We start from the raw sequence: 13,500 nt of genomic DNA, 5'->3' as shown, positions 1-13,500 counted from the left end.
CTCTAATAAATGCTAGATGATGTGACCCTTCATGGAGACAGGTCATTGGGCTGGGCTTCAGAGATGCTGTCAAGAGTCAATGTCTCTGGTTCCATACAAAATGTCTCCTTTAGCCCAGGGTTTCCAACAAATGTGCTTCACTCACGTCATCCTTGTTTTCAAACTATTCAACTCTCTTAACCTGTTACAAAATGGTTACTATGACTAATAGTCTTGTTATTTCTTGACTCTTTCTAATTTTTTAAAGAAATGTTCCTCTGATATATGTACTTTAATAAATATTGTAAGGAAGTGGTATCCTTTGAAGTTGTACAAAAATTTGGTAGAAATTGGTGGGTGTACTTGGTTATTTATTCTTTTAACTCAAATCAGTTAAGTGTCAAATATGTGATAGTGGCTGGGGGAGACACAAAGTTTATGGAAGACAATAGCTTCTTCCCTTGTGGAGATTACTTTCTAGTACTAGCTGTGTGACCCTGGGCAAGTCACTGAACCCTATTTGCCTCAGTTTCTTTATCTGTAAAATGAGCTGGAGAAGGAAATGGCAAACTGTTGCAGTATTTTTGCCAAGAAACCCTAAATGGGGTCACAAACATTTGGATGTGACTGAAGACGTCTAAACAAAGGGCGATATGAGACAAACTGAGAGAACTATATATAACACACAATGTAAAATGACAGATGCTTTAAAGAACTTCAAAACAAAATGCTAGAGGAGGTCCAAAGGGCATTTAGGTCATTGACCACTAGAAGGGAATCTAGAAAGGCCTGAACAGCCCAGAGGAGGCCAGGTTGGTGAGCTCTGCAGTTCTCTACATAAAAGAGAGCTATGAGTCACATCAAGTTAACACTTTCTTTCTTAGGTTTTTTTTGAGGGGGAAGGCAGGTTTTGTTGAGGTTATATGACTTGCCCAGGGTCATACAGCTAATAAGTGTGTCAAGTGTCTGAGGTCACATTTGAACTCAGGGCCTCCTGACTCCAGGGCCAGTGCTCTACTCACGGTGCCACCTAGCTGCCCCCCAAATTAACACTTTCCAAACACCCTTTTAATGGTAACGGGGCATTGAAAGAATGTATAAGGCCTTTATTCAAGTAGAGAAGAGAATTTTCCCAGCTGAGGATTATCAGTCAAGCAGTTTCATGTGGTACAGATGTTCCTGAATGGATCAATCTCATTGAAGGCTGTGGTCCAGATGTATATTTACTTGTCAGGTTCATCACAGACATTAGAAACACTGCTCAGAGACTATGATTTGGGTTTATATGTGTTGCAGTTTTTAAAAAATTATTTGATTTAATATATTGGCATCTTTAATATTATTTCTTTTGCCATATTATTAAGTAAATGGTTGTGTATAGAATCTAAAGGTGTCATTATTGTGAGTAGTTAGTTGTGTAAATATCACTCACTGGCAAGTCACTTGTGCAGGTGGTGAGCACTTGGAGGGGGAGGTGGGGCTCAGGAGCTAGAGTAGTGACTAGTAGAAGCGTATTTTCCCTCAGCAGAGTTCCCCCAGGATCATGGCAGAGTTTGGGAACTTAGACCTGCTAGGTACGGGTGAGAGCAGGTTGTAGGAGGGTATGAATCAAAGCCAGAGAGCAGTGATGTATATATATATGGATGGATATATGGATGGATGGATGGATGCACATAGGCACGTACGAGAGGTCAGTCTTAGAGGACGTTGTGGAAGTTTGTATACTCTTCTTTGCCTCTAGATCCTGTCTGCAGTACTATGCACATTTCTGGGGTTAAAGTAGCACCAGGGATATAGCCTGGTACAGGGCAAAGAACACTGGTTCTGGAGTCAGAGGACCTAAGTTCAAATCCTGCCTTGGATGCTTACTCCCGTATGACCTTGAACATTTTACATTTATAGGCTTTGGTTTTTTCATTTGTAAGACAGAACAGCTGAATAAGGGCCTGTGAAGCTCCATCCCTCATGAGGTTGTTCTGTGAGACTGTACTCCATCCCAGGAGACAGGGTGGAGGGGGATCCTCTGAGTGCCCTCTATAGGGAGCGTATGTGCAGCAGGACTGACCACCCTCGTGGGGCAGCCACCTTACCCCTGGCATCTGCGTCATTCACCAGCTTCTACAAGCCATTTCAGCTTCCTCAATGCTTTTCAGGGTTCTCATGACTTCAACCCATGATCATTCATAGCATGCTTAGATTGTATCTGAATTCTTATGGGATTTCAGTATCTTCCTAGGTAGCCAGGTAGTGCGGTGGTTAGAGGGCTAGACTTGGAGTCAGGGAGACCTGAGTTCAAATCCAGCCCCAGACACTTATCAGCTGTGTGACCCTGGGCAAGTCACTTACCTCTATCTGTCTCAGCTTCCTCAACTGTAAACACAACAACAAAGCTCCTGAAAATAGCACCTTCCTCCAGGGTTGTTGTGAGGATCAAATGAGATAATTGTAAAATGCTTAGCACAGTGCCTTAATAAAGGCATTTAATTAATGGCTATTCTAAGATTACCCATTTGCATGTAGATTAAATGGACTCAACCATAGGGAAAACAAAATTAACAATACTGGTTTAAAACTTCCAAGTGGCAGATTCGCCATGATTCCTAGTGAGGACTGGAATCTCAAGTCTTCCCCCCATTCTTTTTTTGACACCTGTTTCCCAGGTGCATCCAAGAAGTGTGTTGGTAAGCGATCACCCCCAAGCATTTTTGTCTCAGAGGTAAAGGATGCAGGCCAGTCTGGGTCTTGGCTTGCCACATTGACCCTCTACTTCTTCTGCGGACTTGTGATAAGCATTAGTGGAAACATTCATTGGCTTTGCAATGACCTTCTAGTCGGGAGCCAGATACTGGCTTCCTGGATGCCATGTAGGCCTGTCATCTCTAGGTCTTTGCATCTTCTTCCTTCACTTGCATGGCTCCAGAGGATTTCAGAGATTTCTTTCTGATGTCTTCCAGAGTATGGTCTGTAAAGCACAATGTTCTCTTTGTTTTAAAATCACCTGCTGGACATTATATGGGGATCAAATTTGATAGATGTAGCTCTTCTCAGCAATATGATGATCTAAGACAATTCCAAGGGACTCATGATGAATGCAGATCAAAGCCACTATTTTCTCTTTTTTTTCTATCTCATGGTTCTTCCCTTTTGCTTTGATTCTTCTTTCACAACATAACTAATGTGGAAATATGTTTAATATGATTGTACATGTATAATCTATATCAAATTGCATGCCTTCTTGGGGAGGGGGCAGGAATTTAGAATTCAAAATCTTACAAGGGTGAACACTGAAAACTAAAAATAAATAAATACTTTTTTTTTAAAAAAGCACGTTCTTTTTTATCTTTTTAAAAAATTGTACATATTTGTTTTTAGTTTTCAACATTCACTTCTATAAGATTTTGAGTTCTAAATTTTCTCCCCCTCCCTCTGCTCCTCCCTACCCAAGATGGCATGTAATCTGATATAGGCTATACAGGCATAATCATATTAAACATATTTCCACTTTAGTCATGTTGTAAAGAAGAATCAGAACAAAAGGGAAAAACCACAAGAAAGAAGAAAAACGAGAAAAAAAAGAGAAAACAGTCTGCTTCGATCTGCATTCAGACTCCGTAGTTCTTTCTCTGGATATAGATGGCATTTTCCATCACGGGTCTTTTGGAATTGCCTTAGATCATTGTATTGCTGAGAAGAGCTAAGTCCAACAATGTCAGCCCTTGCATAATATTGCTGTTGCTGTGTACAATGTTCTCCTGGTTCTACTTACTTCATTCAGCATCAGTTCATGTAAGTCTTACCAGGTTTTCCTGAAATTGGCCTGCTCATCATTTCTTATGGAACAATAGTATTCCATTACATTCGTATACCACAACTTGTTCAGCCATTCCCCAATTGATGGGTACCCCCCTCAATTTCCAATTCTTGGTCACTACAAAAAGAACTGCTATTAATATTTTTGCACATATGGGTTCTTTTCCCATTTTTGTGATCTCTTTGGGATACAGACCTAGAAGTGGTATTACTTGGTCAAAGGGCTTGTGCAGTTTCATAGCCCTTTGGGCATAGTTCCAAATTGCTCTCCGGAATGGTTGGATCAGTTCACAACTCCACCAACAATGCATTAGTGTGCCAATTTTCCCACATCTTCTATCATTTTCCTGTTTTGTCATGTTAGCCAATCTGATAGGTGTGGTGTGGTACCCCAGAGTTGTTTTAACTTGCATTTCTCTAATCAATAGTGCTTTAGAGCATTTTTTCATTCGACTATAGATAGTTTTAATTTCATCTGAAAACTGCCTGTCTATATTCTTTGACTGTTTATCAACTGGGAAATGACTTGATAAATTTGACTCAGTTCTTTATATATTTTAGAAATGAGGCCTTTTTCAGAGACACTGGCTATAAAAATTGTTTCCCAGCTTTCTGCTTCACTTCTAATCTTGGTTGCATTGGCTTTGTTTGTGCAAGAACTTTTTAAATTAATGTAATCATAATTATCCATTTTGCATTTCATAATGCTCTCTATCTCTCGTTTGGTCATAAACTCTTTCCTTCTCCATAGATCTGACAGGTAAACTATTCCTTGCTCTCCTAATTTGCTTATGGTATCACCCTTTATATCTAAATTGTGTACCCATTTTGACTTTTATCTTGGTACAGGGTGTAAGATATTAGTTTTTGCCAGACTGTTTCCCAGTTTTCCCGGCAGTTTTTGTCAGATAGTGAGTTCTTATCCCAGAAGCAGGGGTCTTTGGGTTTATCAAACGGTAGATTACTATAATCATTGACTACTGTGTCTTGTGTACCTAACTTATTCCACTGATCCACCACTCTACTTCTAAGCCAGTATCAAGTAGTTGTGATGATTGCTGCTTTATAATACAGTTTTAGATCTGGAACAGCTAGGCTACCTTCCTTTGCATTTCTTTTTATTAATTTCTCATAATTCCCTTGATATTCTGGACCTTTTGTTCTTCCAGATGAATTTTATTATTTTTCTAGCTCTATAAAATAATTTAAAATTTTTTTAAAAAGTATAAATAAAATAATTTTTTAAAAAATAGGTCATGCCAGACTAAGCAGTTACAGAATGTCTGTGTAGGAGCAGAGTCTGTCCAGAAGTAGTGGAATCTGTCCAACCTTCTCACCGCCCCCCCTTCCGCACCATGACAAAGGCTTAAATGATATGCTTGTCAAATCTGCAGATGGCACAAAGGTGGGAGGAATAACTAATATATTAGATAACAGAACAAGGTTCCAAAAAGATATTTACAGCCTATTGGAGTAGGCCAAATTGAATAAGAAAATTTAGGGTTAGGCCTGGACTTGTGGTTTTACTAATAGAACTTCACAAAGAGGAAACTCCCTCCACAAGGTTCAGCACCTTCTTTGCAACTATCTTAGAGAGTTGCCTAGAGCACTGAAAGGATAAATGACTGATCTAGGGTCACACAGCCAGTATGAGTCACAGGCAGGACTTCAACCCAGGTTTTCCTGGCTCTGGTGCCAATTATCTATTTAGCACAACTATGTTTGGAAGGTTTTTGTTTTTGTTTTAAATAAACTTCCCGAGTACCAGATGGGGTATGCTCATTGCTGTTGTAATATTTTTTTTTGAGGGGGGGGAGGCAGGGCAATTGGAGTTGAGTGACTTGCCCAAGGGCACACAGCTAGTAAGTGTGTGAATGTCTGAGGCCACATTTGAACTCAGGTCCTTCCGACTCCAGGGCCGGTGCTCTACTCACCGCACCACCTAGCTGCCCCTCTCTCATTATTATATATTTATTATTATTGGATATGTTTGCCTATAGAGCTTCATCAAGAATAGTTTATCTGAAAAAGATTTGGGGGTTCTAGAAAATGCCAGCTCAGTGTCCCTAAAGGACATGAAACTCATGTAATTTTAGTCTTCATTAACAGAGCTATGGTGTCCGGATTGAATGAGGTGACAGTCCTGCTGTTCTCTGCCCAGGTCTAACAACATCTGAACTATTGTCTTCAGTTCTGAATGCCCCAGTTTTAAAAAGGACATTCAGAAGCTGGAGAGTTTCTAGCAGAGGGCTAGTTGCATCAGGATGATGCCATAGCCCATTCCCCAACTTAGCCTTTGAACTTATTGTTTGGGGTTCTCAAAATAGCACCTGCCCTTAGGATCCTGAGGGGAGACTCCTAGCGTGGCACTCACAAGCCCCTTCCAGGGTACAGTGACCTACATTAGCTTTTAGAAAATAGATGGACTGAGAAAATGTGGCAAAAAAATGGGTATGAAACATGTTCCCAAACTCTACATACTTCTCCTGATCATGCAAGGTCCCTTGGTAGAATAGCGAGACACACAGGTTGAGAACCTCTATGGAACGGGATACCTCCTGATTCCTGATTACTGCTACCAGCTCTGGTGAGCAGTGGAGCCTCAGAGGTGACCTCAGGAGCCCTGGACTCACTAGTCACTGCCAGGACATTTCAACCTCAAAATAATTTTTCCATCCCTTTCTCACTACTTACACAGCTACCCGCCTGTGTTCATGCCCTAATCCTCCTTCACCTCGACTGCTGCAATGACCTCCGTGTTAGTCTGTCTGCCTGCCTCATTCCTCCCCACCCAAATCCATCTTCCACCTGGACGCTAACATGACTTTAACTGAAGCTTAGGTCTAAATGTGTCAATCCTCTACTAGACAAGTGCCGCTAGTTCCCTATTGCTTTCAGAATAAATCAAAGGCACCTTGATTTAACTTTTAAAGTTTTCCACAACTTAGCCTGAATCCAATTCTCCAGCTTCATTGTACATTACTCTCCTTCCCATAATCATGGCCCAGCCAAATTGTCCATCTCTCTACTCCTCATACGTGGCACCTCATTTTAAGTTTCTGCCCCTTTGCCCTGGCTGTCCTCCTGGGCTAGGATGACTTTGCTTCTCCCCTCTACCTCACAAAAACCTTTACTTTGTTCAACACTCAGCTCAAGCATCTTCTATATAAAGCCTCTCCTGATTCCCACAACTACTGTCATCCTTCCTCCCTGATTATCTTGTTTTTAACTACCTTACATTTACTATGCACATATACATACATACGTGTGTGTGATCTCCCTCGATTGTACATAATATTTTTGAGATTAAGGATTCTTTCTTTTTTTTTTGTCTTTTTATTTCCAGTGTCTAGTACTGTGCTGGGAAAAAGTAGACATTTAAGAAATGCTTTATTGTTTGATTGATTGGTAAAGAGGAAGTCCAAATTAAAGAAAGCAACACAAGCTTTAATATGGCGGAGGAACTTTGTTCAGATTGGTTTTTTGTTAAGTTTGAGTTAATAGCATAAATAATAAGACTAAGGATGATGTATATTATCTGCTGATCAAAAAATTAAAGAAAAGGCAAAACAATTGTAACGTTAAAGATAAGTTGACTAAACTTGCCAATAAAATGATAATCACAGAATGAATTAAAATATGCAATTTGGCAAAGTTTGGTTGACATAAAATATATTTAATCCAGAAAGATTTACATAGGCTCAAAATATAAGGGTAAAAAAAATTACTATGCGACCACTAAATCATGAAAAACTGGAATGGCTTTTATACAAAATAAAGTACAATTCAAACCAGAAAGTATTAAATGATATAAACAAGGACATGTGATGCTGAAAGGTTCTATATAGAATGAAAGTGTGTCATTTAAAAATGTGTGTACTTAATAATTCTGCAGTATCATTTATAACAGAAAACCTTAAGAATTGCAAAAAGGTATAGCAAAAATTTAATAATACCTCACTATCAGAATGTTAAATTCAATAGAAAGAAATTATAGAGTTGAATGGAGCATTAAATAGACTAATTGCAATGGATATATGTAGAGAATTTAAAGGAAAGAGGAGAGAACATTGATCACCTCCTGGGTCTTAAAAAGATGCAGGAAAATATAGAAAATCAGTTATCTTATACAATATAATTATAAGTCATAATGCAATGAATTAGTGGTAAGAAATGAGACAACGAATGGAAGTTGTAGGCCCAAGGAGAATCTAAATTGTAGTGGGATTATAATCTACATAAAATTGATTATCCTTATGGATGAAATTTCAGTTTCTTGAGGCATTTGGATATTTGAGGCAAATATGGAGATCTGTTGATCAATTTCTGTTCATCATTTCATGTGAGAAAACTAATGAGAGTTAGTGGATAAATGCCAGAATACACTCAGTAGGTTCTGTGGTTAAATGAGCAACCTAGACTTAAGCTGGGACTGTGATCTCTTAATACAATTCAACAAATATTTTTTAAAATGTTTACTGTGTGTCTAGCACTCTCATGTTCTTTTGTTGGGTTTGAAATTGGCATAAAAACATATGATGTGGTGTTTCACAAAAAACAGTAGAAGCATTAATGCTCCTAATGTTTCTTGTTTGTAGAGACTGGTTCGTGATAACCAGAACCTGGAACACTGGCTGGATTATGGCTCGTTCTGCCTTCTGACCAACGATATTCTCAAAGCACAAGAATGTTTTCGTAAAGCTCTTTCGCTGAATCAGACAAACATAGAGAGGTATGGAAGGAAGAAAGGATTGTGGAACTGAGTGTTGTAAACCAAAAATAAAAAATAAATTTAAAAAAAAGGAAGAAAGAGAAGGAGTGTGCAGGAACTGATGTGGAGATGCGGGCTTCTTGTGGCTCATTGTTAAGCAGCTGTTGTGATCATGGGGCTGATGCTAATGATATTTGTCCTCAGTTTGCTACTGTGTGGTCTTCTGGCTATCATGATGGAGCACTATGAAGAAGCAGAAATTTTTTTTGAAGATGCCACTTGCTTGGAACCAACCAGTGTTGTGGCATGGACTTTACTCGGTATGGCAGTCCTCCAATCTGTGTCTGTCTTTTGTGTTTTCTTTCTTTGTAGATTGCCTTTTCCCCCCTCTTTATTAATTTTACTCCTTTATTTTGAACTGTATTGAGAATGAGACTTAATATTAAAATTTGAACTTGTTAGAATGTTAAAATTGGAAATTGAAAAGTCATTCAGCTTGATATCTTTTCAGGCTTGTTCTATGAAATTCAGAATAATGATATCCGAATGGAAATGGCATTCCATGAAGCCACCAAACAGCTTAATGCTAGACTAGCCAAGGAAAAGAGTATTGCTGAGACTGTCGATGTTGGAGGGAAGCTGGAGTCCAGTTTAACAGCTTTAGGAGTTGTGAGATCTTCTTCACCAACTAAAGGAGATATACCACCAGGTAAGTTCATGCTAAAATGTTCTAAGAGCTAGAGATAATAGGTGGATGTTGGGAGGAGTGGCCTTATAAATAGGCAGAGTAGTGATGTGATTTCAGGGGTATTAGAAAGGACCCTTGCCCAAATCTACCCAATTTGTCAACCACTGTGTCTGAAATTTTCACCTTCTAATTCATCAATGAGGATTATTAATGTTTTTATTTATGTTTTATTTGTCTTCAGGTCTCCTTTTAAAATGTAGATGCCCTTGATGTAGAAAAACACATTATTAGAATTAGTTTTGTTAGAGCAATATCATGTGAGAATGGGATATAGGTACTTTAGGGAGGGGTAGGAACACTGGGAGGATGCAGAGGGGGTACTAAAAGATGGGAAGAGAGAGCATCAAAGATAAATTTTGCAAATATAACAATTCTTGTTAGGGGCCCCTTGGTTAGAAGCTAGTACAATTTAATAAGGAAGTAGGAAGAATAGGGAATGTAACCAGTAATGTTGAGTTTGGATAAGATTGTACTCGGTCTCTTTCTACATGCTTTCTACATCTTTAAGAGGGCTTTTGTTGCTGTCCAGCAAAATTTAATTCATCTTTGTCACTCTTTAAACTTAACGTTTTAAACCTTTACTCTCCTCAGAGTCATAATAACACTCCTGCCTTAATCATTCTTCAAAGCTTTCTATATCCCCTGAGATGACTTACCCTTTAGAATTTTAGTCCATCAGATGCTACCTCTGACCCTTTTAAAATCTGTTCTTGTACCCGAATAGAATTTCATAAAATTTAGATATGATAGACTTCTGGACAATATTGAAAGGAAATAGGAGTACATCTATTTCTCAACTGGGAATGACACAGTTACAAAAATTGACCTTATATTAGGGCATAAAACCCTCACAGACAAATGCAGAAAAAGAGAAATATCAAATGCGTCTTTTACCAACCAAAATACAATAAAAATTACACTCGATAAAGGGCCTTTGAAACAAATATAAAAAATTAACTTGATACCAAATAATTCTAAAGAATGGATGAATCAAAGAGCTAATAATAACAATAATAATTAGCATGTATATAGTATTTACTACATGCCAAGCACTATGCTAAGTGTTTTACATATATCTCATTTTATTAAATTATGAAAACAATAAATAAAGAAAACAATAAGACAGCATACCAAAATTTGTGGGATGCAACCAAAGTAGTACTTAGGGGAAAATGTATATTTCTAAACTCTTTCATCAGTAAAAGAGAGAAAGACTAGATCAACAAATTGGGCATGCAACTAAAAAAAAAACCTAGAAAAACATCAAATTAAAACTCTTCAAAAATAGAAGTCCTGAAAATCAAAGGAGAAATTGACAAAATCGAAAGTAAAAAAACCTGCTGAATTAATAACTAAAATTAGGAACTTTAAAAAACCCCCCAAAATAAATATGTTGTTAGATGATTTGACTTAAAAAGATTACCAGTATCACAAATGAAAAAGGTAAATTCACAACCAATGAAGAAGAAATAAAACTGTGTGCCAATAAAATTGGCAATCTAAATACGATGGACAACTATTTACAAAAATATAATTGCTTAGATGAATAGAACAAGACATAGAATACTTAAATATTTCTTAGAAAAGAAATTGAACATAGCCATAAATGAACTCCCAAAGGGAAAAACCAGGACTAGATGGAATTACAAATGAATTCTACCAAACATTTAATGAACAGTTAATTCCAAAGCTACAAAAAGTGTTTTAAAAAATAGGTAAAGAAGAGATCTTGCCAGTCTTTCTATGAAACAAATATGGTCTCAATACTGAAACCAGGAAGAGTCAAAAGAGAGAAAGAAAGTGATAGACTAATTTCCCTAATGAATATTGATGCAAAAATTTTAAATAAAATATCTACAAGGAAATTATAGAAATATATCACAAAGATCATACACTATGAACAGATTGGATTTATATCAGGAATGTAAAAATCGTAATTGTTTCAAAAGATGCAAAAAAACTTTTGACAAAATACAAAACCATTTCTGTTTCAAACAAACAACACTAGAAAGCACAGGAACAAATGGAGCTGTTCTTAAAATGGTAATTGGTATCTATCTAAAACCAAGAGCCAGCATTATCTGTAAGGGGTATAAGCTAGGAGCCTTTCCAATAAGATTAGAGGTGAAGCAAGGATTTCCCTTATCACCATCACATTCAATATTGTATTAGAAATGTTAACTATAGCAATAAGGCAATAAAAAGAAATTGAAGGAATAATTATAGGCAGAGGGGAAACAAAACTATCACTTAATACCAATGATATGATATTTTACTTAGAGAACCCTAGAGAGTCAACTAAAAAATCAATTAAAACAATGAACAACCAGGGGCAGCTAGGTGGCACAGTGAGTAGAGCACTGGCCCTGGAGTCAGGAGGACCTGAGTTCAAATCCAGCCTCAGACACTTGACACATGTACTAGCTGTGCGACTTTGGGCAAGTCACTTAACCCCAATTGCCCTGCCAAAAAGCAAAAAAAAAACCAATGAACAACCTCAGCAAAGTTTCAGGATATAAAACAAACCCTCACAAATTATCTGCATTTCTGTATGTTACAAACAAAAGTCAGCAGGAAGAGATAGAGAAATGCCATTTAAAATAACTATGGACAGTATAAAATACTTGGGACTCTACCTGCCAACATACAGGAACTATGTGGACACAATACAAAACATTCTTCACACAAATACACATCTAAATAACTGGAAAAATATTAATTGCTCATGGGTAAGTCAAGTCAGAGGAATAAAAATGAAATATTGTCTGAATTAATTTATTTATTCAGTGCCATACTAATCAAACAACCAAAGAATTACTTTATTATAAGAATTAGAAAAAGAGTTAGAAAAAATAATAAAATTCATTTGGAGTAACAAAAGGTCATGGGAATCAATGGGGAAAAGAAAGGAGGAAGAGGGAAGAGGGCCTAGTAGCACCATATTCCAAACTATGTTCCAAAGCTGTAAACATCAAAATAATTTGGTACTAGGTAAAATATAGAAAGGTTGATCAGTGGAACAGATTACGTATACAATATGGAGAAGTAAATGATCACAGTAACCTTGTGTTTGATAAGCCCCAAAATTCTAGCTAGCACTATTCAGCAAAAACTACTGGGAAAACTGGAAAGTAGTCTAGCAGAAACTAAGTAGAGATCACTATCTCACACCATATATCAAGATTAAGGGGAAGAGTTCATGACTAAACAAGGGATAGTTCATAGGAGATAAAATGGATAATTTTGATTACATAAAATTAAAAAGTTTTTACACAAAACCAACGCAGCTAAAATTAGAAGAAAAGTAGGAAATTGGGGGAGGGGGGAATCTGCAGCAAGTTTCTCTGATAAAGGTCTCATTTCTAAGATATAGAGAACTGAAGCAAATTTGCAAGAATTAGAGTCATTCCCCAATTGATAAATAATCAAAGGATATGAATAGGCAATTTTCAGAGGAAGAAATCCAAACTGTCAATAATCATATGAAAACAGAATGCTCTGAATCATAAATAATTAGAGAAATACAAATCAAACCAGCTCTGCAGTTCTACTTCATACCCATCAGACTGGCTAAATTGACAAAAAGAAAAATGGCAAATGCTGGAGATATACTGACAGAGCTATGTCCAACTATTCTGGAAAGCAATTTGGAACCATGCTCCAAAGGCTATCCTTAACTGTGCATATCCTTTGACCAAGTGATATCATTCCTAAGTCTGTATCCCAAAGAGATCAAAGAAATAGGAAAAGGACTCATTGGTACAAAAGTATCTATAATAGCTCTTTTTATGGTGGCAAAGTATTAGAAACTGAGGGCATGCCCATCCGCTGGGAAATAGCTGAACAAGTTAAAGTAAATGAATTGCTGTAAAAAATGATAAAGGTGATGGTTTCAGAAAAACCTGGGAACACTTATATGAACAGATATAAATGAAGTGAGCAGAATCAGGAAAACAATTTATATAATAGTAGCAGTACTGAAAAGATAAACCAGCTTTTGAAAGACTTATTAACTCTGATCGACATAACGATTTACCACAGTTACAAAGGATTAATGATGAAACATTTTCTCTACCTCCGGAGAGTTGATCTTTGTCTTTTCCTTCCTTCATTTGTTCACTCATTCATTTGTTCCTCCCTCCCTTCTTTTCCTTCCTATTTTCCTTCCTCCCTCTTTTTCCTTTCTTTCTTTCCTTCCTTCCTTCCAATATGACCAATTTGAGACTTTGTTTTACGTGACTATACATATTTC

General features: G+C 37.2%; 1 protein-coding gene across 1 annotated transcript in view; it reads left to right on the top strand.

Moving 5' to 3' along the window:
* CFAP70 (cilia and flagella associated protein 70) overlaps positions 1–13,500 on the top strand; it is an 85,671-nt gene that overhangs the window by 55,885 nt on the left and 16,286 nt on the right. Inside the window, exons 17-19 of the mRNA XM_036736508.1 lie at positions 8,388–8,521; positions 8,705–8,820; positions 9,012–9,209. Of these exons, the coding sequence (XP_036592403.1) occupies positions 8,388–8,521; positions 8,705–8,820; positions 9,012–9,209 (448 nt within the window). The remainder of the gene's footprint in view (positions 1–8,387; positions 8,522–8,704; positions 8,821–9,011; positions 9,210–13,500) is intronic.

Source organism: Trichosurus vulpecula, chromosome 8, assembly GCF_011100635.1.
Source record: "Trichosurus vulpecula isolate mTriVul1 chromosome 8, mTriVul1.pri, whole genome shotgun sequence".
NCBI classification, from domain to species: Eukaryota; Metazoa; Chordata; class Mammalia; order Diprotodontia; family Phalangeridae; genus Trichosurus; species Trichosurus vulpecula.
Note: the sequence above shows the minus strand (reverse complement) of the source record. Positions and strands in the feature narration are given on the sequence as shown.